Consider the following 25,419-nt stretch of genomic DNA (forward strand, 5'->3'; position numbering starts at 1 on the left):
ATAACTGAATCCTGAATCTTCTAAAATACACCTGCTGTTGAAGATGTCACTTAAAAGACCACAGGCAAGTGAATGACCAGTCTGTGACCCACCTTTCTTATCTTAAAAACGAAAATATAAACACTATTTCTTCCAGCATTGTAAGAAGATAACATTTAAAACCTAAAGTAATAGGGAAGCCCCTAAGAAGACTCTAGAAAGTTAGGCACTGCTCCTGCATTAAAACCAGAGACTTCAAGATTCTCCATGTGACCCATCCAAGGTCTTCAGAGGTAATAAGCAAAACATTAAACCTGGGTTGGATGCAGGAATCAGAGGCAGCTTACTACAGAGGTACCTGCACAGCCTTGCTTATTTGTATGACTGATGACAGCCAAAGCCTGGAGCCAGTCCAGTACCCACCAACAGATGGTCAGAAAAATGCAATATACATCATAAATGTTGTAAGTATATAGACACGTTTATGCATGCAATGGATTATAATTCAGCCATGAAAAAAGAATGAAGCCATAGCATTTGCAGAGAAATGGAGATCATTATGACAAGCAACTTAAGCTGGACTCAAACGGAATAAGTGACATTAAAGGGAACTCCTTGAGAAAAGAAGAGGAGAATTAATGGCAGAGACGAGGAAGGCAGCAGTGGGGGATGGGCTGAGTATGACCAAAGTACATCCATGTGTGACAATGCCATGAAGGGACCCAACACTTAATAAATTAATGTATGCTAATAAAAGTTAAAGTGAAGTAAACAGTAAACTTAGGTTGCAGGTTATAAAGAGTCGAGGGAACAACAGTAAAATCCGGAGTATTCCGAGACAGACATAGAGCCTAAAAGGACCTAACAAGATCACAACCAGCAGGTTTTAAAGACCACAGTGCATACCCATTGCAGTTGCCTTGTTATGTGAAAATCAACTCAGGAGAAAAACACCACAGCAGACATTCATACTTTCAAACTGTTCCCCTTCCCATTGATAAATTATAGTCACAGAATGAAGCCACCAACAAATAAATATTTAAACAGACAACCTACATATCCATTTACTGAGGATTAACAATAGTCATTTATAAAATCTAAGTTAATAATAAAAGCTACTGTCTTTCCTAGGCCAAAAGCGTTGATTCGGTTTTCTAAGAAGTCTCTATGTTTTAAAAGAAAAATGCTAATTCAAGTAGGCAATGGCTATTCATCACGGTGAAATTTTTTTTAACAGTTGGGTTGTCACTGGCTAAAATATATTATTCTATTATAAAGCATCTTTGAATTAAAAAGCATGTTCTGGGGGCTGGTAAGTTAGTTCATAGGAAAAGCATGCATTGCCAATGCTGATAACCCAAGTCAATCTCTAGAACCCCAACAGTCAAAGGAAGTTATCTGTTCCTGCAAATGGTCTTGTGTTCAACACACAAATTAAGGCATGTGTACACGGGAGTACACACGCACGCGAACACGTGTTCATACACACAACAATGAACAAATAAAATGCAATTCTTTTAAAGATTTGTTCACTTTCATTTTATGGGTATGACTCTTCTGCCTAAAGGTACGTGCAACCATGTGCCTGCCTGCTGCCCACAAAGGCCAGAAGGGGGCATCAGATCCCCTGCAATAGTAGTTATAGATGGTTATGAGCTACCATGTAGGTGCTGAGCACTGAACTCGGGTCCTCTGTAGAACAGTGCTGCTCTTAACCACTGAGCCATCTGTCCAGCCCCAATAAAATATAATTTTAAAATAAATGACAGGGTCAGTGAGGACAGAGCAGTAGCTCAGTGGCTAAGATGCTTGTCATCTATGGGTTCAATGGAGCATGGGTTCAATCCCCAGCTCTCACATAAAAAGCAGGGTGTGGTGGCTCCTAACTGTAATTGCAACCTGGAGAGATAGAGACAGGTAAATCCTGAGGCTCACTGGCCATCCAGCCTAGTATAAGCAGTGTGTCCCAGGTCCCAGTGAGAGGCTTTGTCTCAGAATGATAAGACACCTCCTGAGGAACAACACTCAAGGATGACCTCCGGCTTATGTGTGCACGTGTGCACACACGCACATGCACCCTCACACATACAAAATTATATATATCCAAATACAACATAGTCGTTTGGCTGGTTTAACGATGGACAATTTTGCTGTGTGCTTTGAGGACTTGAAGATTATAAATAAAAAGATCCAGAAAAGACCCAATAAATGGAATTAAAAAAAAAAAAAAAAAAAAAAAAAAAAAAAAGACAGGACCAGGGAGGATAGAGATAGGATTTATTTTTTTATTGTTGTTTTGTTTTTGACAAAAAGTTGAAAGAGAGAGATAAAGAGAAAGAGAGAGAAAAAAGAAAAGAAAATTCCTGCTATCCTGACTAGCTCAAACACACAGCAATTAGTGCCATGATGCACGGACATGTCAGAATGAAAAGTCACTACCCACCAAGTGTCAGAACAGAACAAGAGCATAAGGAAGCCAGAGAAGGAAAACTAGACCAGGCTAAGGAGCAAGTGTAGGCAAAAACACTCTGCTCTTCTAAGTCTTTTTTTCTAAGAGTGGCTGGAAAGAAACCCTTTTGGGTCGAACAGTCACTCCGCAGAATTCAGTGTCTAACTCTAGCTGCTACCATATTTTCTGCTTTCTGTATTCTGTTTCAAGTGAATAATAATGTTCCAATTTTTCACAAACAAATTAAAAAGGAGAAATATCTATTATTAATAAAATAACCTAAAACCATTTGTGGGCTACCTACACACATGAAGCCTACAGCAGGGCCTTTCAGACACATCATACATCATAAATATCCTGTAGGTGTGAAAGTGCCCACACTTATTTTCTGAGGGAAAGCAGGACAGCCCTTTATAGAGAAGCCCTGTTTCCTTCTGCTCAATTAGTCTCCAATTACAAGCAAATAAATAATAACACCTACGGTTCTGCTTCGCAAGAGGAAAACAAGTCCTCAGACCCAGCTGGGGACACATTTGACAACTGGGATAGAACAAAGATACATAAAACCATTGCTGTATAATGTAAATCCTTCTTGTTAAAATGTGAACACTACTCCTGCCTTCAAAAAGAAGAAAGACTTTTAGGTGGGTTCCCAAAGGTGAGTGCGCAAATATACAAAAAGCTAGTGGGCTAGGAACCGAATGGATTTAACAGACATCCACAGAGCATTCATCCTAAAACAAAAAGAATATACCTTCTTCTCAACACCTCATGGTACCTTCTCCAAAATTGATCTAGGCCTCAACAGATACAAGAAGACTGAGATAATCCCATCCTATCAGATCACCACAGACTAAAGTTGGTCTTCAATAACAAAAAAAAAAAAAAAAAAACCAACAGAAAGCCCACATACACATGGAAGCTGAACAATGCTCTACTCAATGATAACTTGTTCAAGGAAGAGATAAAGAAAGAAATTGAAGATTTTTTGGAATTTAATGAAAATGAAGCCACAACATACCAAAACTTATGGAACACAATGGAAGCAGTTCGAAGAGGAAAACTCATACCTCTGAGTACCTCCAAAAAGAAACTGGAGAGAGCGTACACTAGCAGCTTGACAACACACCTGAAAGCTCTAGAACAAAAAGAAGCAAACACACCCAAGAGGAGTAAAATGCAAGAAATAATCAAACTCAGGGCTGAAATCAACCAAGTAGAAACAAAAAGAACTATACAAAGAATCAACAAAACCAGAAGCTGGTTGTTTGAGAAAATCAACAAAATAGATGAACTGTTAGCCAGACTAACCAGAGGGCAGAGACGGTATTCAAATTAACAAAATCAGAGATGAAAAGGAAGACTTAACAACAGAAACTGAGGAAATTCAAAACTATCATCAGATCCTACTACAAAAGTCTATACTCAACAAAACTGGAAAATCTGGATGAAATGGACAATTTTCTAAACAGACACCAGGTACCAAAGTTAAATCAGGATCAAATAAGCCATCTAAATAGTCCAATAACCCCTAAAGAAATAGAAGCAGTCATTAAAAGTCTCTCAACCAAAAACAGCCCAGGACCAGATGGTTTTAGCGCAGAACTCTATCAGACCTTCAAAGACCTAATACCAATACTCTTCTATAAGGAAATCCATCAATTGGAATCCACTACATAAACAAACTCAAAGGAAAAAAAAAAAAAACACATGTTCATTCATTAGATGCTAAAAGCTTTTGACAAAATTCAACATTCTTTCATGTTAAAAGTCTTAGAAAGATGAAGAATTCAAGGCACATATCTAAACATAGTAAAAGCAATATACAACAAACCAGTAGCCAACATCAAACTAAATAGAGAGAAACTTGAAGCAATCCCACTAAAATCAGGGACTAGACAAGGCTGACCACTCTCTCCCTATCTATTCAATATAGTACTAGAAGTCCTAGCAAGAGTAATTAGACAAGAAAAGGAGATCAAGGGAATACAAATTGGAAAGGGAGAAGTCAAAATATCACTATTTGCAGATGATATGATAGTATATATAAGTGACCCCTAAAATTCTACCAGAGAACTCCTAAACCTGATAAACACCTTCAGCAAAGTGGCTGGATATAGAATAAACTCAAACAAATCAATGGCCTTTCTCTACACAAAGGTTAAATGGGCTGAGAAAGAAATTAGGGAAATAACATCCTTCACAATAATCACAAATAATATAAAATACCTTGGTGTGACTCTAACCAAGCAAATGAAAGATCTGTATGAAAAGAACTTTAAGTCTCTGAAGAAAAAAATCGAAGAAGATCTCAGAAGATGGAAAGATCTCCCATGATCATGGATTGGCAGGATTAATATAGTAAAAATGGCCATCTTGCTGAAAGCAATCTACAGATTCAATGCAATCCCCCACAAAATTCCAACTCAATTCTTCATAGAGTTAGAAAGAGCAATTCTCAAATTCATTTGGAATAACAAAAAACCCAGGATAGTTAAAACTCTTCTCAACAATAAAAGAACTCCTGGGGGAATCAGCATCCTTAACCTCAAGCTGTACTACAGAGCAATAGTGATAAAAACTGCATGGTACTGGTACAGCGACAGACAGGTAGATCAATGGAATAGAATTGAAGATCCAGAAATGAACCTACACACCTATGGTCACTTGATCTTTGACAAAGGAGCTATAACCATCCAATAGAAAAGAGACAGCATTTTCCACAACTGGTGCTGGTTCAATTGGAGGTCAGCATGTAGAAGAATGCAAATCGATATTCTTTTTTATTATTATTATTATTGGATATTTCTTTATTTACATTTCAAATGTTTTTCCCTTTCCAGGTCTCCCCTTCGGAATTCCTCTATTCTATCCCCCTCCCTCTGCCTCTATGAGGGTGCTCCATCTTCCCTCCCTGGCATTCCCCTACACTGGGGCATGGAACACCCTCAGGTCCAAGAGCCTCTCCTCCCACTGATATCCAACAAGGCCATACTCTGCCACATTTGCAGCCAGAGTTGTGGGTTCCTCCATGTGTATTCTTTGGTTGGAGATCCAGTCCCCGGGAGTTCTGAGTTACAGGGGTTCTGGCCAGTTGACACTGTTGCTCCCTCCATGGGGCTGCAAACCCCCTCAGTTCCTTCAGTCCCTTCTCCAACTTCTCCATCTGGGACACCATCACTCCCAGCTCCCTACCCCCTCACACCCCACCCCCATGCTCAGTTCAATGGTTAGTTGCAATCAACCACCTCTATATTTGTCAGGCTCTGGCAGAGCCTCTCAGGAGACAGTCATATCAGGCTTCCATCAGCAACCACTTCCTGGCATCCACAATAGTGTCCAGCTTTGGTGACTGTATATAGGATGGAACCCCAGGTGGGACAGTCTCTGGGTGGCCTTTCCTTCAGTTTCTGCTCCACATTTTGTCTCCATATTTCCTCTTGTGAGTATTTTGTTCAACCTTCTAAGAAGCATGGAAACATCCACATTTTGGTCTTCCTTCTTCTTCTAGGGCTTCATGTGGTCTATGAATTGACTCTTGGATAATCAGGACTTTTGGGCATTTTTATCTCCTGTACAAAGCTCAAGTCCAAGTGGATCAAGGACCACCACATAAAACCAGATTCAATGAAACTAACAGAAGAGAAAGTGGGGAAGAGCCTTGAGCACATGGATACAGGGGAAATTTTCCTAAACAGAACACAAATGACTTATGCTCTAAGATCAAAAATAGACAAATGGGACCTCATAAAATTGCAAAACTTCTGTAAGGCAAAGGACAGTGTCAATACAACAAAATGGCAACCAACAGATTGGGAAAAGATCTTTACCAACCCTAACATCCCATAGAGGGCTAACATCCAATATATACAAAGAATTCAAGAAGTTGGACTCCAGAGAACCAAATAACCCTATTAAAAATAGGGTACAACTCTAAACAAAGAATTCTCAACTGAAGAATATCAAATGGCTGAGAAGCACCTAAAGAAATGTTCAACAACCTTAGTCATCAGAGAAATGCAAATCAAAACAACCCTGAGATTACACCTCACACCAGTCAGAATGGCTAAGATGAAAAACTCAGGTGACGGCAGATGCTGGCGAAGATGTAGAGAAAGAGGAACACATCTCCATTGTTGGTGGGATTGCAAGCTGGTACAACCACTCTGGAAATCAGTCTGGCGGTTCCTCAGAAAATTGGACATAGTTCTACCTGAGGACACAGCTATACCACCCCAGGGCATATACCCTCAAAAGATGCTACAACATATAACAAGAACACATGTTCCACTATGTTCATAGCAGCCTTATTTAAAATAGCCAGAAGCTGGAAAGAACCCAGATGTCCCTCAACAGAGGAATGGATACAGAAAATGTGGTACATTTACACAATGGAGTACTACTCAGCTATTAAAAACAATAAATTTATGAAATTCTTAGGCAAATGGATGGAATTAGAAAATATCATTCTGAGTGAGGTAACCCAATCACAAAAGAGCACACATGATATACACTCACTGATAAGTGGATACTAGCCCAGAAACTTAGGATACCCAAGATACAATTCACAAACCACATGAAACTCACGAAGAAGGAAGACCAAAGTGGGTTTCAGTCTTTCTTAGATGGAGAACAAAAAACTCAAGGGAGGAAATAAGGAGATAAAGTATGGAGCAGAGACTGAAGGAAAGACCATCCAGAGACTGCCCCACCTGGGGATCCATCCCATATTCAGTCACCAAACCCAGACACTATTGTGGATGCCAAGAAGTGCTTGCTGACAGGAACCTGTTATAGCTGTCTCCTGAGAGGCTCTATTAAAACCTGAAAAATACAGAGGCGGAAGCTCACAGCCAACCACTGGACTGAGCACTGGGTCCCCAATGGAGGAGTTAGAGAGAAAGGACTGAAAGAGCTGAAGGGGTTTGTAGCCCCATAGGAGGAACAACAATATGAACTAACCAGTACCCCCAGAGCTCCCAGTGACTAAACCACCAACCAAGGATTACACATGGCAGGACCCAGCCTCATATGTTGCAGTGGACAGCCTAGTCAAACATCAGTGGGAGGAGAGGCCCTTGGTCCTGGGAAAACTCAATGCCCCAGTGTAGGGGAATGCCAGGGCAGGGAGGCGGGAGTAGGTGAGTGGGTGAGGGAGCACCCTCATAGAAGCAGGGAGAGGGAAGATGGGATGGGGATTTCCAGAGGGGAAACTGGGAAAGGGGATAACATTTGAAATGTAAATAAATAAAATATCCAATAATTAAAAAAAATAGAGTGGAAAAGAGAAATAAAAGAAAGCAAACTCTTTAACCCATTACATTTACTTTCATAATTCTTACAATTATACAAATACATCCAGAGAGAGAGAGAGAAATACAATTAACAGTCACTATTACACTATTCATATTAAAGGGAAAACATCCAAACAATAGAATACTATAAGCTATGATAAAACACCCTGACCCAAATATATAGAGAGACAGATAATAGATAGATAGATAGATAGATAGATAGAGATATAAATAGAGATAGAGTGAGATAGTCAAAAAGGGTTTATTTTAGCTAAACAATATAGGTGGATGGCTCTCAACCTTCCTAATACTGTAACTCTTTAATACAATTCCTCATTTTGTGGTAGCCCCCAACCACAAAATGATTTTTGTTGCTAATTTATAACTATATTTTTGCTCCTGTATGAATTATTATGTAAATATCTGTATTTTCTGATGGTCTTATGTGACCCCTATCAAAGGGGGCATTCAACATCCAAGGAAGTTATGACCCACAGGTTGAGAAACAGTAATGGGCCATTATTACATGGAAGTTAAGGCAGCAGGAGTTCGAAGCAGCCAGTCACATGACAACTACTGTCAAGAGCAGAGAAATAACTGGGTGCAAATTCATTTGCTTGCTTGCACTCAGGGGCTTTTCCCTATCTTATACAGTCCAGGAAACCAAGTCCATGAAGTGGTGCTGCCCGCAGTAGGCTGGATCTTTCTTCATCAATTAAGACAATCCCTCCCAGGTGTGCCTATAGTCCAACGTGATCTAGTCAGCCCCACATTGAGATTCTCCTCCTAGGTTGTATCAGGCTAACAACTGAACCAAGCAGTCAGAGTCGTCTACCTACACAAAGTTGTGTGAAGAGCAAAAGAACAGAAAACATGCAGATGTTATGCTGTTCCACTTTTTAAATCATTGGCCATATGTGCATCAAAGTATGCAAAGTATTTGGAATGGCATACAAGTGATTATGAAAAGTGTTACCTCTGTGGAGTACAACTTGAAAGCTTTACTTTTTAAAAATAGCGAGCATAGGATTGGAGAGATGGCTCTGTAGTTAAGAGCACCCGATGCACTTCCAAGGGTCCTACGTTCAGTTCGCAGCACCTACATGACAGCTCACAACTGTCTGTAACCCCAGTTCCAAGGGATCTGATACCCACATGTCAACGCACATAAAATAAAATAAATAAATTCTTCAAACTACCTTACAGTTTTCAGTTTAAACTTAGTAAAAGAACTCAGATTTCAGATTTCCCACTGGGATTCAACTTAACTTCTTTAGAAGAGCAGGCAGTGCTCTTAACCACTGAGCCATATCTCCAGCCCCAGTAAGGCAGTTTAAAATGTATTCTTATTAACATGGATATCTATTAATCTTATACTCCCAGTCCCCTAAGTACGCACTTTCATCTTGTTACCTACTTATCCTATACGCCTACTCCCCTAAATACACATCTGCATGTGGCGACCAGACAAGGCAAACAGCTGAGCCCTTCCCACCTGCCCAACAGCGCCCGCCTGTCCAGTGCTGTATTCGCGATAGCGCCCAAGCATCTGATCCACATGTCGCAGATTCCGAGTGGTGTCCTTGGGAAAGAAAACACTCCATCAGTCATCCCAAACACTATTTTTCCAGTCAATTTTAGTATTCTCAAAGAACGAAGTCAACTTTGTAAAAGGTACAATTTCTGCCAGGTAACTCAGATTATCAACAAAGTTCCTACACACCAAATCTCTACAACACTTCAAGAGAAGCCCAGATCCTCCTGCAATTTATTTATGTAAAATCTAAAGCATGTAATTTACAAGTCCTTATCCAAAGTGCCATAATTAAGTTGACAACAAAACCACAAATTCAGAAGAGTCCTCTTCAGAAAGCTGTGTACGCGTAATTCACACTTTCTTACAACAAAGCCATCTTGAACATTAAGAGTTAGCAGAATGGGGAATGTGCACAGCAAGGTGGAGGCCAGGATGGGCTATGCAGTGAGAACATAGTAGTATACATATAAGAAAATAGTATAGGAAAAGGGAGGGAGGGAAGGAGGGAGGGAGCGAGCGAGCGAGCGAAGAGAGTAAGAGCAGAAAGAAATCCTGAAAGAGCAAATGTCCTCAAGTATGTAAAGAAAGTGAATTGTTAGGTTTCTTGTACTCCAGTGACTTCCTCACTATAGAACTTGATTAAGAGAAGAGAAAATGTACCCTTTAATCTTTTAATGGACAATAAATTTATTTCTAATCAAAATACAAAGTTTCTACCTAAATATGGTAGAAACTTGGTCATCTTGAACATCAAGAAGATTGGTTTTACATAAGAGATTAATAGAGTAGTTTCTTTTGAATATGCCTAATTGCTAAGGTGTTTCTTGGCAAGAAAGTAGAAGGATTCAAACTCTAAAGTTCCATTATTGTGCAAACTTAAATACGTTTACAGAAAATAGGTGTTTGTTGGTGTTATGTAAAATTATTATTTCTCTAACAGCTACTCTCTTCCCATCTAGCATACTAACCCAAAGCAATCCAAAGCCAAATTCCTTGCTTACACGACGAGTTGAGGCAAAAGCAAGGGACTCATCAGATGGCAGTAATTCTGTTTCTGGGTTTGTTTCCCCATGAGACCACGCTACCTATCCAATGCGCTTCCCAAGCTCTCTATGGAAAAGATCAGGCTGCCCCCACTCAAACTTCCCACTGCAGACAGAAATGATCTTAGAAACCAAATGGCATCTCTACACGTATTAGACATCCACTGATAACCTGCTTCCCCCAAAGCTCTCTAACAGGCATGAGCACACAGGAAGCTAAACAGGAGTGCTGCCCTGTGCTTCACGCTCACAATATTTTACTTGCAAATATGTTAATAAGTGGTTTTATCCTATCACAACCTATCCTCAACAACCTATCAGCTCCTTCAGGTATCATCACCAGAGATAATGCTCACTAGAGACCAACAGTCTCTGGAACTGTACCTTTGACTAACTTATATGTCAAAGGGGATTCTATACATGTGACTTAACACCTACAGTGGACTTTCTCCTGGATTACGGAGAGGAAAAGATGAAACCCCAAGTGTCCTTAAAAGAGAAAGGGTGGCTGGCAATGTGGCTCACAGATAGAGCCTGAGGAGGTCCCCAGAGAACCAGAAAAACAATCAGCAACAAAAAAAGGAGAAGGGAAAAGGAAAGGAAAAGAAAAGCAGAAAGGAGGATATAAGCAGCCAAAGAGACTCAACCACCATGATGGCTGGCTTTGAAGATGAAGGAATAGGAGCCCAAGGCAAGGTACATGAGCAGCTACAAAAGGCAAAAGAACAGAATTTTCTTTCTTCTGACCTATGGAGCTGTGATATAATAGACTTGGTTGTTTTAAGGCTTTAGCCTGAGGGTCATTTATTACAGTACTAAAAAAAAAATATACTGACTGCAACCATTACTCGGCTCAGACTATTAAAAATCTATCAAACGCAACTACTGTCAAACTAACCTGTAAAGTATTGGTTATGGTGTTGACCTTTGCGGTGACATCTACTGTAGAATGACTTCCAACTCCCCTTTGAAATGACCTGGTTGCCCATCGACTCAATCCGTCACGATAGCGGACGTGGTCTGAATCACTGGATGACTCTGCCATTGATGTATACAAATCCTTCAAAATAAATCCAAGTCAGTCTCAAGTAAAAAACACAGAAGTAGGGAACTCACTACTGACCTTCTTGTATTTTTAAGTATCTGTTACAATAGTCTTTCAGCAAACACACACACAAGAAAACACAGAAGATCACTTCCCAGGTAATTCTGCTTCCCTGGCTTGCTCTGCTTTGAAAAAACTGCTCCCAGATGGTCACCATGGGTTATCAACCCCAGGTATTGTGTCCTAAGATTTGTGATCTGCTGTCAAGATTAAAAGTACTCTCATATACAATGTGTCACAACACTGTCAACCATTTGAACTGTGACAAAACAAAAATATTCTCTGAAGACCTACACTTTGGGAGCCTAGGGGTTACTTAGTGTTGACTTCCAGCATTGATGTAAATGCTGGGTATGGTGTAAGAGAGGATCCCTAGAGCAAGCTAGCTAACCTAGCCAAGTCAGCAAGCTCTGGTTAAAGACACTATGCTTCATTACATAAGGCTGGAGAACAAAGAAGAAAGGCATGGGACCATGGGACATCAACCTCTGAGCTCTGTGTACAGACACAGAGGGGCACATACATGCTCACATGAACTCACACACATGTGAGCGTGTATGTATACACCAAACATACATAAAAAAGACTCCAGTCCTTAATATCAGTCCAATGTCTATTCAGAGCTATAAGAATATACCTCTAAACATAAAATTATGACAGATAGCCTGCAGGAACCATAATAAAATCCCAATGTGTGGCAGAATGAAAACTCTCCTACATCCCAATTTATAATGGCAGAATTAAGCAAGTACTGTGATGCAGGAACAAATTTTACAATAATTCATTTATAAGAAGATGCTGGCCTCAACACATCCACCAAAATAGAAGGCCTCCCTACCAGAATATACATCCAGCAACGAGCAATTCTCTAAGCAAGCTTTTCTCCCACCATTACCTCAACTGTCTATTTGATTCATCTGAAAAATTATTTGTACAAGATAATCTCATTTTGGAAAAATTATTAATAGAAGTTGGGGGAAACAACTACATCGAGAACAAAACAGCACCAGAGAAAACCGTTGATCAAAGCAAAAGCTGATTGAGAATTAATCCAATAATTTCACCTTCTCTTTAATGGCGGCCTAACTCAGTCTTTAAAATAAACTGTTATAGAATTCCTAAAATCTACATGGACATCTTTTACTGGCTTATACTGTACAGTGTGATGAATTTTTTCTCCCATGACAGAACATTCTGGTCTTTCGGGCCTTTATTCTTATTGCAGCTGGAAGTGCATACATGATCACGTCTCTAGAGGAGATAATGGACTCTTGCTGTGAATTTAGATCTTTTTTTTTTTTGAGAATTAAATTACAGTCTATCTTCACCACTTCAGAAAAAGAATCCATGAATTTCCAAACACTTCACACAAACCGAGACCAAGAGCTGCTGAGCGCCTTGCAAATGCCATGCGTCTCACGTACCCATGTCCTCAGCTCCCTCCTTCTCAGGTCTTTGCCTACGGGTATAGGCACAAAGGGACCCATGATGGGATTCCTCCCGCATCAGAAACCATGAACAAGAAACTAATGCTGAAGCAACCGTTGGGCTCTGCCTTTGCCAGGTCACAACTGTTTAAGTGCCCAACACCTACCCCTGCCAAAAAAGAAATGTATACAATATCCATGCTAGTTAATTCTAAGTGCAATTTTGATTAGATTAATAAATACCTAGAGTATTACATTGTCTCTAGGTGTGTGTGTGATATTTCCAGAAACAATATGATTATGAAGGCTTCTGACCTAAAATTAATGGCTTAATTTCTTAATAGGATGTGGTAAAGAGTAAGAGGTAGGACATAGCTGGAGGAACCAGGCGACCTTATTGCTTTTCTCTGCTGCCTGTCTACCAAGAAATAAAGGAGACTGTCAACCCACGCACCCATCACCACCATGCTCTGGACCAGCAAGCACAGACTCAAGTCTGTGAAATTGTGAGCCAAAACCAAAATAATCTTCCTCCCTTAAGTCGCCTCTGTTGGGTCTCTGTCGCAACAACAAGAACCAGAAGTAATGCAAGATCTTTGCCTTCCAAACTCAGAAATCCACGTGTGCGCCTATCGCTCATGAATCTCTCCAGCGTGCCCTTGTTCTCTCTTTCGAGCACTTTCCATCATTTTCCAGCAGAAAGAATCTGTACTGTCCAAAAGCCAGCTACCATATGAGGCACTCATGTGGTGTTTACACGGACAACCCAATCTGATTCTCACAACTTTATGAGGACTGCTGGGCCTTGGGATCTAGCTTTGCAGTAGAGCCAGCACCAACAAAACAGTAATAGATAGTAATAATGAGTTAATAATAATAACAACAATAATAAGCAACAGCATGATCTCAACTATTCCCTAATTTTCAGGGAATACTGAAGTGAAGGAATGGGTCTAGCTCTATACGTGATTACCAGCAGCAGACCCTGGTTCCCCAACCTTCTCCATCTTCAGTGTTCTGCTACGTCCACTGTCTGTCACACCTGAGCAATCGCAATGATTAGCAAGAACTGCCAAACAAAGTAACACAACACACTCTTCTATATACAAGGCTACAGTCTCTCCACTTCCTCATCATTTGTCAGGAAGCAAATACCAAGGAAAAGCAGAAATGTAAAATAGTAGCATGAAACCTCAAATAGACACAGGAGAAAACTACCTGTCCTCGATCCTACATTTCATGAAGAATCCTGGAAACAAATCAAACCATCGGCCTCCAAGTAAGGGGTTTTGTTTACTAATTTGTCCTGTCATTGATAAATAAGGAAAAGAATACTTATGCCTGGGATCTTTTATCAAAGTTGTACCATCAGTCACATGAGATAAACTAAGGTGACTATGAAAGGGGAAGTGTGCTTACTAGCACTGTGGTTGATGGGAACAGGAAACAATGTAACAGTCGTTAGGACAACTGGATTCTGGTAAGAGTACCTACAATGTTAATCACCACCTACATTTAATTTCCTTGAATACACTGCACATCAGACTCTTCAAATAAATAGACAATTTTGAACTTCACTGTGACTAAGAGTACCTCCAGCCCAAACTGTTATGGTTATTTTTCACTATTTGAGAAAATTATTAAAATAATTAGTATAGAGAATGATATAGTAAAACTGGATATGCACACTACTTAGAAGTCATTGCTACGATAAATATCACTGTAATGTACTTGTAATTCTTAAAATAAAACACTGAAAATATTATATTATAAATAACATCCCAGGATTCTCTTGACTCATCCCTACTCAGTTATTACTTCTGCCCCACCTCTCCAAGGAAGACAGACATGATTTCATGTGGAACACCCCACACCATGCATGTATACTTTTAATACTGGCAGAGATTTCTCAAAATTGTTTATACAATGTGCATTATGACTAAATTATGTGAATAAGCAACCAAGCAGCATATGTAAAGTTAACTATATAACAGAAAATCAGAGTAGAACTAAATAAAACTAAGAGCAACATGAAATCATCTCTTACCATGGCATAACACACACGGGAGAAGTCCTATTACTTACCCCAGCTAGGATTACATACTTTCAGTGAGATACTTGTCAGCATGAGCTTCACAGGTGCGCTCTAAGACTTCTGTTATTAATTTCAATCACTCTGAGCAATGAGAATTGCTCAGACTCCTGCATCTGGTGGAACTCCTGCGGAGGTGTCAACATTTACAGAGATAAGCATCTAAGAAATTGCATGGGTTTTTTTAAGACATGAACATTTGGCAACCTAATCTAAGTGATTTTTATTACCTAAATTTCACAAAGAGTAGACTAAAGAATGAATATAATTATATAAATAGATTACTTTCATTGCTAACAAAACCTTGGCACTTCCTTCAACTATTACTAACAATTAAAAAGTTAAGAATGATTCTCATAGCAAACTTAAATGGAGGCCTAAGTGCCACAACACAGAAAGCAGCCATTGGGCCAATGATACATGCCTACAATAGTCATTAATCTATCATGGTCCAAAAAACATTCTCTTGACATGGAATTGATAGGAAAGGAAATAAAAAAAAGAAACCCTGGTGCCTGAAGTTGGCAAGAAGTGTGCACATAATGTCAAAAGTAAGGGTAGATAGCAGAGATGCTAATGTGCACAGAGGAAATCTCATGGGCCCCAACTGAGACAAAACACTACAAGCATCTAAGGGATGCTGAGGCTGGGAAAAGTAGTCCTCCTCAGGGAGAGGCCTCCTAATGCGTTATGCAATACCAAGTGCTCAGCCATGAAATCATATACATGCACGCAACACTGGACTCAGCAGGTTGTTGGGTGTGTGTGTGTGTGTGTGTGTGTGTGTGCATGCGTGTGTGTGTGTGTGTGTGTGTGTGTGTGTGTGTGTGCATAGCAATAGCAAAAAAGAAGACAGCATGAATTTGAAAGCAAATGGGAGTAAGGTGAGCAGGACATGGGGGGAGCTGGAAGTAGAAAGGGGGAAAAGAGTATGGGGAATGGAGAGAAATGATGTAAGTTTATTTTAATAACACTTGTCTAAAGATAGGGGAGATATATGGAGGCCTTGAAAACAGTTATGAGCCCCCAAAAGAAAAGCACAACTACATGCTCTTTATTTATTAATAACAATATATTATTTTACACTACAGTTCAAATTTAGTTTTTAAGTGCGTTATACCCTAAGAACACTGACACTAGAGAAAATAGACTCCAGAAAACTTTCTCCCCAGTGAAATTAGCTAATATGTAATAATCAGTCATTTTATGTTGACAAACACACTGAGTGGTAACAAAAGAAAATAAATATGCACATCAAAGAAAGACAACAACATAGTCTAAGAAATGTAAAGTAAGCAATGAGGATGTCTTCCTGACCTATTGTTCCCACTACATATTAATGTCTGCAGAGAGCTGGGCTTCAGGAGAAACAGCACCCTGGAGCTCTTCTCACGGAAATGGGCAAATTGATAACAACGGTTTGGCTATTAGCACACAACTACCTGCCAAGAACTGTTTGTCCCTTTGACCTTGTAATTACACATTGAAAAATCATCCCTAACAAAACAAACTGAAAATTTGTATATAAGGAAATTTGCTGTGAAGTTGTACTAGAGAGAAAATAGAAACTCGATGAATTCAGAATAAGAAAGAATGGCTAAAACCCAGGCCATCCAGTGGGACAGCCATTACTATACAATGGAACCCTACAAGGGGACACTAAATAGCCACCGAAAATCCTGATCCAAAGAACAGTTAATGCCAAAGCAAGGCTAAAGTATGACTTCCAGTTTTGTAATAAGTGTTATGCTTTCTGGGTATATGCATAAATTACCAGCATGTAAGTTTAGAGGCTCAGGAAATGGGAGGAGTAATAGGAAATAAATTACTCCCCCAAAGTATATTTACCCTCCAAAGTATATTACCAATTTGTATTCTTCTAAGCTTTTATACTCTTATCCCTTATGAATTTTCAATAATGGATGTATATCAATATATAATCAGAAGGAAATATAAATATACACTTAAAAAGAAACAAAGATCACCTTCAAGCACAGCAGAATGACAAGCTGACAACCTACAAACGAGTTCAACACCTTTCCTTCCAAGAACTCTCTTTTCCATGGTGGACCTGTTTCCTTTCCCTGCCTGATGACTTCCTGACACTTGCCTAGGCTAGACCACTTCCATCCTTCTCACCTGGCAATAGGCTGAAGAAACCAGCTCAGGGGAGCTGTCTCCATATTTCACTTCAGCCACAGAACCATTTACCATGAGTTATGAACCAAAAGACACTTTCTTGTGCTGCATATTCTCTTTGTAGGTATGCTGAAGGACAGTTCTTTTCAAGGCTGGCTTACTAAAAGAGACAACCCAAATGCCAGGATGAACACACGTCAAAGGACCATTTGAAAGCATGAATATGCACAGACATTGTGTAGTGCTTGTGATGAAATGCTGCTTTGGAGAACAAATCAAGAATGGTTCCTTGAGTGACAAGTAATCAACACTGAAATCTGAGGCTTTTTAAAGAAGCATTAAAAGCTAGGTATCCCTCAACTGAAGGATGGATAACCAAAATGTGGTACATTTATACAGTGGAGTAGAGTATTACTCAGCTCTTTAAAACAACAACAACAACAACAACATGATTTTGGCAGGTAAAAGAATGGAACGAGAAAAAAAATCCTGAGTGAGGTAACCCAGACACAGAAAAACAAACATGTTGTGTACTCACTTATAAGTAGATATTAGCTATATAGGTAATCATACTACAATCCACAGACAAAGAGAGGCTAAGTAACAAGGAAGGCTCAAGCGGGGACACATGGATCCTTCAAGGAAGGGAATATAGAATACATCTTGTGGGTAGAGAGGAGGCTAATGGGGATTGGAACAGGAGGGATCAAGTGGAGGGTAGAAGGATGGAGCTGAAGAGAGTGTGAGAAGAGACAACTAGAATTGAGGGGTGCTTGGGGAATGATGTGGAAACCCATGCAGTGGGAACTCCCTGGAATCTATGAGAGTGATCCTAGTGAGGACTCCTAGTAGAGAGAGAGAGAGAGAGAGAGAGAGAGAGAGAGAGAGAGAGAGCCTGAACCCGCCATATTCTGTAATCAGGCAAGGCTTCCCACCCACAATTTGTCCTACAAGATTTCCTATAAGATGTCCTACAAGATGTTCCACAAGATGTGCTGGAGTAATGGTGGCACAGAATTTGTGGGAGTCACCAACCAATGACTGGTCTAACTTGAGACCCACTCCACGAGAGATTCCCCAACACTGCCAAAAGCCTGGAGACCCAAACACAACTGGCAAAAAAATAAAAAATAAATAAAAGTTAATGAAATAATTCCTAATGATATTCTCATAGATTGGTGCCTAGCCAAGGTGTCATCAGCCAATCATCCAGCAACTGATGGGAACAGATACAAAGACCCACAGCCCATAGCCAAAGCTTGGGAAACCCAAGGGAATAGAGGGAGGAAGGATTGTAGAAGCCAGAGAGGTCGAGGACACTGTAAGAACACAGCCCACAGGATCAACTAAGCAGGGCTCAAAGGGGCTCACAGAGACTGAAGCAGCAACCATGGAGCCTGCGGGGGTCTGCCCTAGGTCCACTGCATCTATCTTAGTTGTGTAGCTTGGTGTTCTTGTAGAACTCCCAACAGCACGAGTGGGGCTGTCTCTGACTCTTTGCCCGCTCTCGGGACCCTTTTCCTCCTGTTCGGTTGCCTTACCAGCCCAGATATCTGTGCCTCATCTTACTTGTTATACCATGTTCCCATGTTTGCTTGATATCCCTGGGAGGCCTGTTCTTTTCTGAAGTGAAGCGGAGGAAGAGTAGATCTGGGGAGAGGGGAGGTGGGAAGGGAAATAGGAAGAGTGGAGGGAGGGGAAAGTGTGGTGAGGATGTATTGTATGAGAGGAGAATAAGTAAAAAATAGAAAATAAAAATGAAAATGGAAGAAACAAACAAATATTAAGACAAGTAGAAAACCATCTATGTTGGTCCAGGGAAAGTTTTCGTCATTGTTGTAAAAATACAAAGGAAGAACAATTCAACTGAATGAAAAACCATCATATGGCCTAGTCGGCCATCACTGGAAAGAGAGGCCCATTGGACACGCAGACTTTGTGTGCCCCGGTACAGGGGAACGCCAGGGCCAAAGTGGGGGAGTGGGTGGGTAGGGGAGTGGGGGTGGGTGGGTAAGGGGGACTTTTGGTATAGCATTGGAAATGTAAATGAGCTAAATACCTAATAAAAAATGGAAAAAAAAAAAAAGAAAAAGAAAAACCATCATAAATGTCACTGAGACACACAGCAGCGGAGAAGCATGAGCCATCAAATCTGCACAACCTAAGGAAACTGAGGGTGAGAAAGCATGTCCTTCAGCTGCAGAAAGAACACAAGTTACCAACACCTCCCTGTGCAGCAAAACTCACTGAAAGAAAATACATTTGCTTTTCAGACCAGAACATGTCCAAGGCTCAAGAGAGGACTCCAGTGACCTTGGGTAAAGGTCTATAAAATCATACCAAAAGCTATGTTTGAATAGTAGATGGCACAGTTCTAGGAATAGTTTACTTAGCTTCTCCTAATGCATTGATACTTAAATATATATATCGTTGCTTTTGCCTTAATGAACCTTATAAAGAAGACATACAACCACCAGGGCGAGCAATGAACCCTCATCCATTCATCCCATCTAAACAAATGGCCATATGTAGCCCCGGACACTGAGACTAGAGAGAGAAAACTGCTCTCAAGCCCTGTAATAAATAAGAGGACTGGAGTGAGCCTTTAGAAACTCAACTCCACCCCTTTTGTTATTTGACCTAAGGAGCCATCAGATTGTCTTCATTGTAATGAGGCACATTTGTATGTATGAGAGCCATGATTTATTGATTCTCAAATCTCTTCTCCTCAGAGTCTGTTTAAAACAATTAGGATTTGCAAGCTGTTCCATAAAAGATAAGCACCCAGCATCAAGGGTGATATTTCACAAAGACTGACTAGTGCATGGTAAGTGGGTGATTGCTTCTATAGCCTCCATGTGCCTCAGCTGTCCCTACCCAGGGCAACTGTCCTTAAAAAGATGTTCAAGGTAATGACATTGATATTGAGAAGGGAAATGTGTTCTAAACTTAATCATCAACCAAATTCAATTTTCAGAATGTATTTCTCCCCGTCTCAACAGCCGTAGAGCTTGGCAGTGCAGTTCACCCTTCAGGTGAAAAAGTCACCAAGTTGGCGAAGGTTGTCATGTACAAACAGTTGTTCCTTTTTCCTTACATCAGTGCCCTTCTGTAACTTCTCACTTCAGACTCCTCCAGTAAATTTATCCAAGCTCAAAGCCAGCACTCAGTCCATTAGCCAGTCCCATACATGTAGGACGGAAAGGAACTCCAGAAGCTGTCGGTCATTCATCCTCTACTGAATCATTCTTTGCAGGGCAAAGATAACCCAAGGATGGCAGCCTACACTCGTCATCACAGCATTCAGGAGCCAATGACAGAAGGCTCAAAAAGTTCGAGGCCTGTCTGAGCAACTTAGCAAGCCTGTCTCAAACACTGAGGGCTGGGGATGTGGCTTGGTAGTAAGAGCACTTCCTGGTGGGTACGAAGACCTAGCTCCGTCCCCAGGACTGACAAGAGATGAAAGTAAGTAGTGAGAAAGGCTGGAGAGAATGTTATGTAAGATAGGTAAGCAGCAAGACAAAAACCCAGGGGTCAGACAGAATTCGGCACTCAACATCTCGAGTAAGCAGGAGCCTGACCGAGCTGGTAGAGGAAATGGGTTGTTGTCAAAAACTGTCTCAGAGAAAGTCGAGGGGGTCCAAACCCACAGAGCTCCCATCCTTGCACCAGGGCAGCTCTGCTATTATCTGACTTACATGCTGTGGCTTCATATCCTACAGACGGATTTTTTTTTAAAGAATACAAATATTAAGGCTGAAGAAATGAGTCAATAGTTAAGGGCACTTACTGTCTATTTGAGATTAACTGGGTTATTTTAAAACATGAATCTGAAAACAAGAAACTTCACCTGAAAAGTCCAATTTCCAGCTTTCTGGGGGAAAAAAAAAAGAAATCAAAGACTCTGTCCATGTGACTGATTTTCCACAGGAGCAGGAGTGTACACCGTGCACCTCAGGCAGCCTCGCACCTGCCTCTTCACTCCAGTCTCCCGGATAGCTGCCTCACACAGTGTGGCATTAAACTGACTCCACTTATGTGAATCTGCAATCCTACTAAGGATTAAAATAAGACAAAGCTCGCAAGCCCCATTGTAGAGAATGAATCAGCGGGGACACCTGGGAGATAGTCTCCCACAGAGAGCAGAAGAAAGGCATGGTAGAAGAAGTCTCCATGTCTGTGGTAGACAGAGCAGTAAAACTGACCCTCTGGCAAACATCTAAATTAGCCATGCCTGCAGACTTTAAAACTGGGAAAAAATATTTGCGACTTGACTTTAAGCAAGCTACATAGAAAAGCTTTGCACTAATATGAAGAAACTAAATTGGGGTGTAAATACATTAAATTTCACCCAAATCCTCACCTCGATGTATTTTCCTCCTGCCCTAAATAGTTAATTATGAGCTCAGCTACCTGCCTTGCTTACAGGTTAACTGTAGCAGCCTAGAGAGATGGGATTGCCCCTGAGCCTGGCTCTCACCTCTCCTGTCTTTTCCACCTTACTTTCCTGACAAAGGACACAGAGGTGTCCTGGGTCCTCCAGCCTAGAGCAGCAGATCAGTCAGCTGCCCTCAAGACAACAGAACAAGTGTAGCCACGCTAAGTAGATAGCTTGGCTAACCTACTGGGGAGGACTGAACGTTTATTGTTGTATGTCTCCAAGGTTTTGTTTGCTATACAGAGAAGGCTAACTGTCATGAAACAGTATTTTACTAACATAACAACTGACTTGCTTTGGTTCTGAAAAGAATTATTTGTTGAACTTTCCTCTCAATCCAACTTCCCTCGAGAAAACAGGACAGACTCAGATTCTAGATCTATGTGACATCCTTTCCAGTGGTGGAAGGGAAAGAACACATTCAAGTCAGAATACAAGCAGGCACAGACACACACACTTAAGCAGATAGTGTAGGACGTGACAGTTTAACATGTTTTGAGATGGGAAACAATCACAAAAGTATAATAATTTCAGGGCTTTGTAAAAAATAAATAAATATGAAAACAAAACAACAAGCTATTTTCTGCATCAAAGGCATACCTTTCCTCTTCCTAATCTCAAGAGGAAAGCGAGCACTTGGTTTCCTAGCGAAGGAGACAACTAAGAAAGGAGACATCTCCCAGTGCCGTCTACCTTTACTTTATACCTGGCCTTAGAACTCTGAGAGGATTCTCGTTAGCTCTGTCTCAGGAATTCTATGCCAATCCTATAAAGATGATACAATTGCAACCTTTCTTATGCTGCTAAAAAAGATGGTGGTTTGAGGAAAGTACTAACCACATTTACTTTGTTTTTTAAAAAGTCCAATAACAAAACTGGAGTCTAAATCTCATACTTCCCATGACTGGGTTGAGGTCTGTGAATCAGGAATTCAAGACCCCAGCTAGCCACCCTTCTCACAGCCTTCACTATGCCATGAAGCCAACTCCTGTCCACTCCTCCTTATTTCAATCTGCTTATCGCTTCAAGCAGTGCAAAATACGGCCGCGTGAAGTCTTCCATCTCCAGGCAAAGGCAGTCTTTCCTTCTCACAGCTCTGACATCTCAGTGCTGCTCATCTCAAGCAAGACAGGTGTTGAACATTCCCATAAAGTCGTGACTGTTTGTACCACGGAACTCTTTTCCAACTATGTCACACTCCACTCACCATGGGGTCTATCCAGTCTTACTACCTTGTAAAATTCTTTTCACCCTCTGAACCTTTCTAAGGGCCACATTCCTAATGATCCATCCTTGTCTCCTACTTCCCAGTCAAGATTCAAATCGGAGAAAGGTCTGTGAGAAATCCTCCCTTCTCCGCCCAAGCCCACGTCTGGCCCCAGTGCACTCTGCTGTACTCCCATGGTAGATACTGCGGCAACCCAGCCTATGCAGTTCTGTCTGGCCATTTCCTATCCATCTGTGAACCCTAGAAGTCTCAACAAAGACTGATTCATGATTTGCTACAGTTATACGGGCCTTATCCCCACAAACATTTACTTGCTGGAAACTTGCTCTCTAAGATTGACAATCTAGAGGCAGTGGAACCTCTACATCAGTGGATCTCAACCTTCCTAGGGCTGCAACCCTTTAATACAGTTCCTCATGTCGTGGGGACCCTAACCATAATATTATTTCATTGCTACTGTATAACTGTAATTTTACTACTGTTATGAATCGGATATGTGACCCCCCCCACAAGGGGTCGTGACCCAAAGGTTGAGAACCAGTGCCGTGAATTAGAGGAAGGACACTAAGAGCACCTCAAAGAGGGGCTAATCTCCAGCTCTTATGAATAGGTTAGGTCTTGGGCAACTGGACTACACATCTGAAACATAGATTCTTATAAAGCCAGTGTGCCTTTATCAGTGGCTCTCCCACTCGCTCTCTCACAACATGACCTTCCCTGACCCACTCATCTATTCTTCCCTACTATGATGTAACACATTAATGGTTCAAGGATGTGTAGCAGAACACAGGACTATGCTGGTAGGACTCTGTGACAACTAGGATTGTAAACCACACAAACCTATTTCTTTTATAAATCACTCAGTTTCAAATATGCCCTTAAAGAAACTCAAAGTGGATCAGACATGGTTGGAGCCCAGCAGTCAGCACAGTATCTGGCGTGTGCTGGACCACTAGCAAATTAATTTGCAACTAGATTTTTTTTAATTATCCTGTCTCAATTAATCTAGAAACAAAGTTCAAAGTACAGAGCTGTACAAATAGCAAGAACTAGTTAAGCAATTACTAAATGGAGAAATTTCATTAACAAAGGGTCTAAATTAATTATTTGAAGTCTTAAATCAATATTGATTGAGCCATGTACTATTACTATGAATACTATTAATACTAATGTCTATTAGTATTAATAAACAAGGCAGCATTTCAAATTTATGTAGCATATACTAAAACTGCCTAGTGACTGGGCCAAACCAGAGTTTACTCAATTATTTGTGAAGTCATTTGAACTTACAATGGTCACTTGCAGCTACTTGGTTACATAGAGTAAGTGCACTTAGTACAATTGCCTGTACTATTTAAACTCCAAATTATATCATCTCTTCTTCACCAGAGCTCTTCATCCGGTGAGTTTCAACATACCAATTATTGCTTACGAACAAATCCATTTTTGACATTTAAAAACCTTCACCTGCCCACCATGAAGCTTTTCCTTTTACCTCAATCTGTAAAACTGACTATCCATCTTTTAAAATAACAACCATAGCACACTTCTTCCTCAACGTCGCTCTTCATTGGAAAGAGTCTAGCTCCAGCTCGGCTTTTAATTCGCACACCCATTCATGTGTGAACTTGCTCATTCACAAGCGCTCACTCATTCACTCAGGAGCACCTGTTTCACGACAAACCCTGTGCACACAGAGATTGGAAATGTCCGTCACGTAACCACGAATGGTGGCTTCTCCAATCCTCCAGTCATTTAGCAGTATGCAGATTTATGTTAAGGGCTATTATATTAATCATAGGAAGATGAGTAGCTGAGAAAGGCTTGCTAAGTCTCTTCAGGTCATTTCTAAATAGCAGAACAAGACACCGGAAGCAAAGGAAAAACTCAGAATGTGTGCATTATAGAGGAGCCAGGGGGAGTAATTAGCTCTTCAAAAAGCACACAAAAATAATAACACTCCAGTAGTAAAAGGCACAACAGGAACACAGACAGGCAGTTCACAGAATAGAAGTGTCCCTGCCAAATGCATAAATATACTTCATCTCTCTGAAGAACTGAAAATTAAAACAATAAAATGGTGTCCTTGTTCTTCTGTTTGGGACAGATGAGCAAAGCTCTCACCCTCAAGGTTAACAAGGACACTCTATGGTGTACAAGTAGTAGTTACAAAAGCTAGCAAGGTGGCTCAGCAGATAAAAGCACTTGTCTTGAGTTCAGTCCTGGGAGCCCATGATGGAAGAAGAGAGCCAACTGCCAAAAGTTGTCCTCTGCCTTCTACATGCCTGTAGCACACACCCCTGCACCTGCCCGCAATGGTTAAGTAAGTAAAAGCATACTGTCTATAAACATGAGGGCAACTTTTCTAGAGAATGACTTGGCAAAACAAGTAAATACACACACTTTGACTCAGAAACTCTGCTTCTATGATCAGTGTCTCAAGAAAACAAAAGTATGTGCATGTGCGGGGAGGGTGTGGGAGGGGGTATGGGTGTTTGTGTGTACAACTTATGTATAAGATACATGTATACGAATTTCATTTAAGAATTATAAGAAACAAATCCCCTGGTTGAGGGATACATTAACTATATCTAATCACTAAGCCACAAAGGTAAGAGTTCAAACAGATAAGGCAGTGGCCCAGGTAAGTGGAGCACACCTTGAATCCTAGCACTGGGGAGGCTGAAG

General features: G+C 40.7%; 1 protein-coding gene across 8 annotated transcripts in view; it reads right to left on the reverse strand.

Moving 5' to 3' along the window:
• Window positions 1-25,419, reverse strand: part of Cep128 (centrosomal protein 128) — a 385,966-nt gene that overhangs the window by 356,653 nt on the left and 3,894 nt on the right. For 7 of the 8 annotated variants that reach the window (XR_001780497.2, XM_030246966.1, XM_030246965.1 and 4 more), the window contains exons 3-5: window positions 14,920-15,054; window positions 11,201-11,362; window positions 9,218-9,304 (exon numbers count right to left, since the gene is read on the reverse strand). Coding sequence is in view for 5 of the 8 variants with exons in the window: in XM_030246965.1 (XP_030102825.1) it covers window positions 9,218-9,304; window positions 11,201-11,347 (234 nt within the window). In the remaining 3 variants the exon portion in view is untranslated. The remainder of the gene's footprint in view (window positions 1-9,217; window positions 9,305-11,200; window positions 11,363-14,919; window positions 15,055-25,419) is intronic. The other variant, XM_017315228.2, reaches the window with a different exon arrangement.

The sequence above is a fragment of the Mus musculus genome, chromosome 12 (assembly GCF_000001635.26).
Source record: "Mus musculus strain C57BL/6J chromosome 12, GRCm38.p6 C57BL/6J".
NCBI classification, from domain to species: domain Eukaryota; kingdom Metazoa; phylum Chordata; class Mammalia; order Rodentia; family Muridae; genus Mus; species Mus musculus.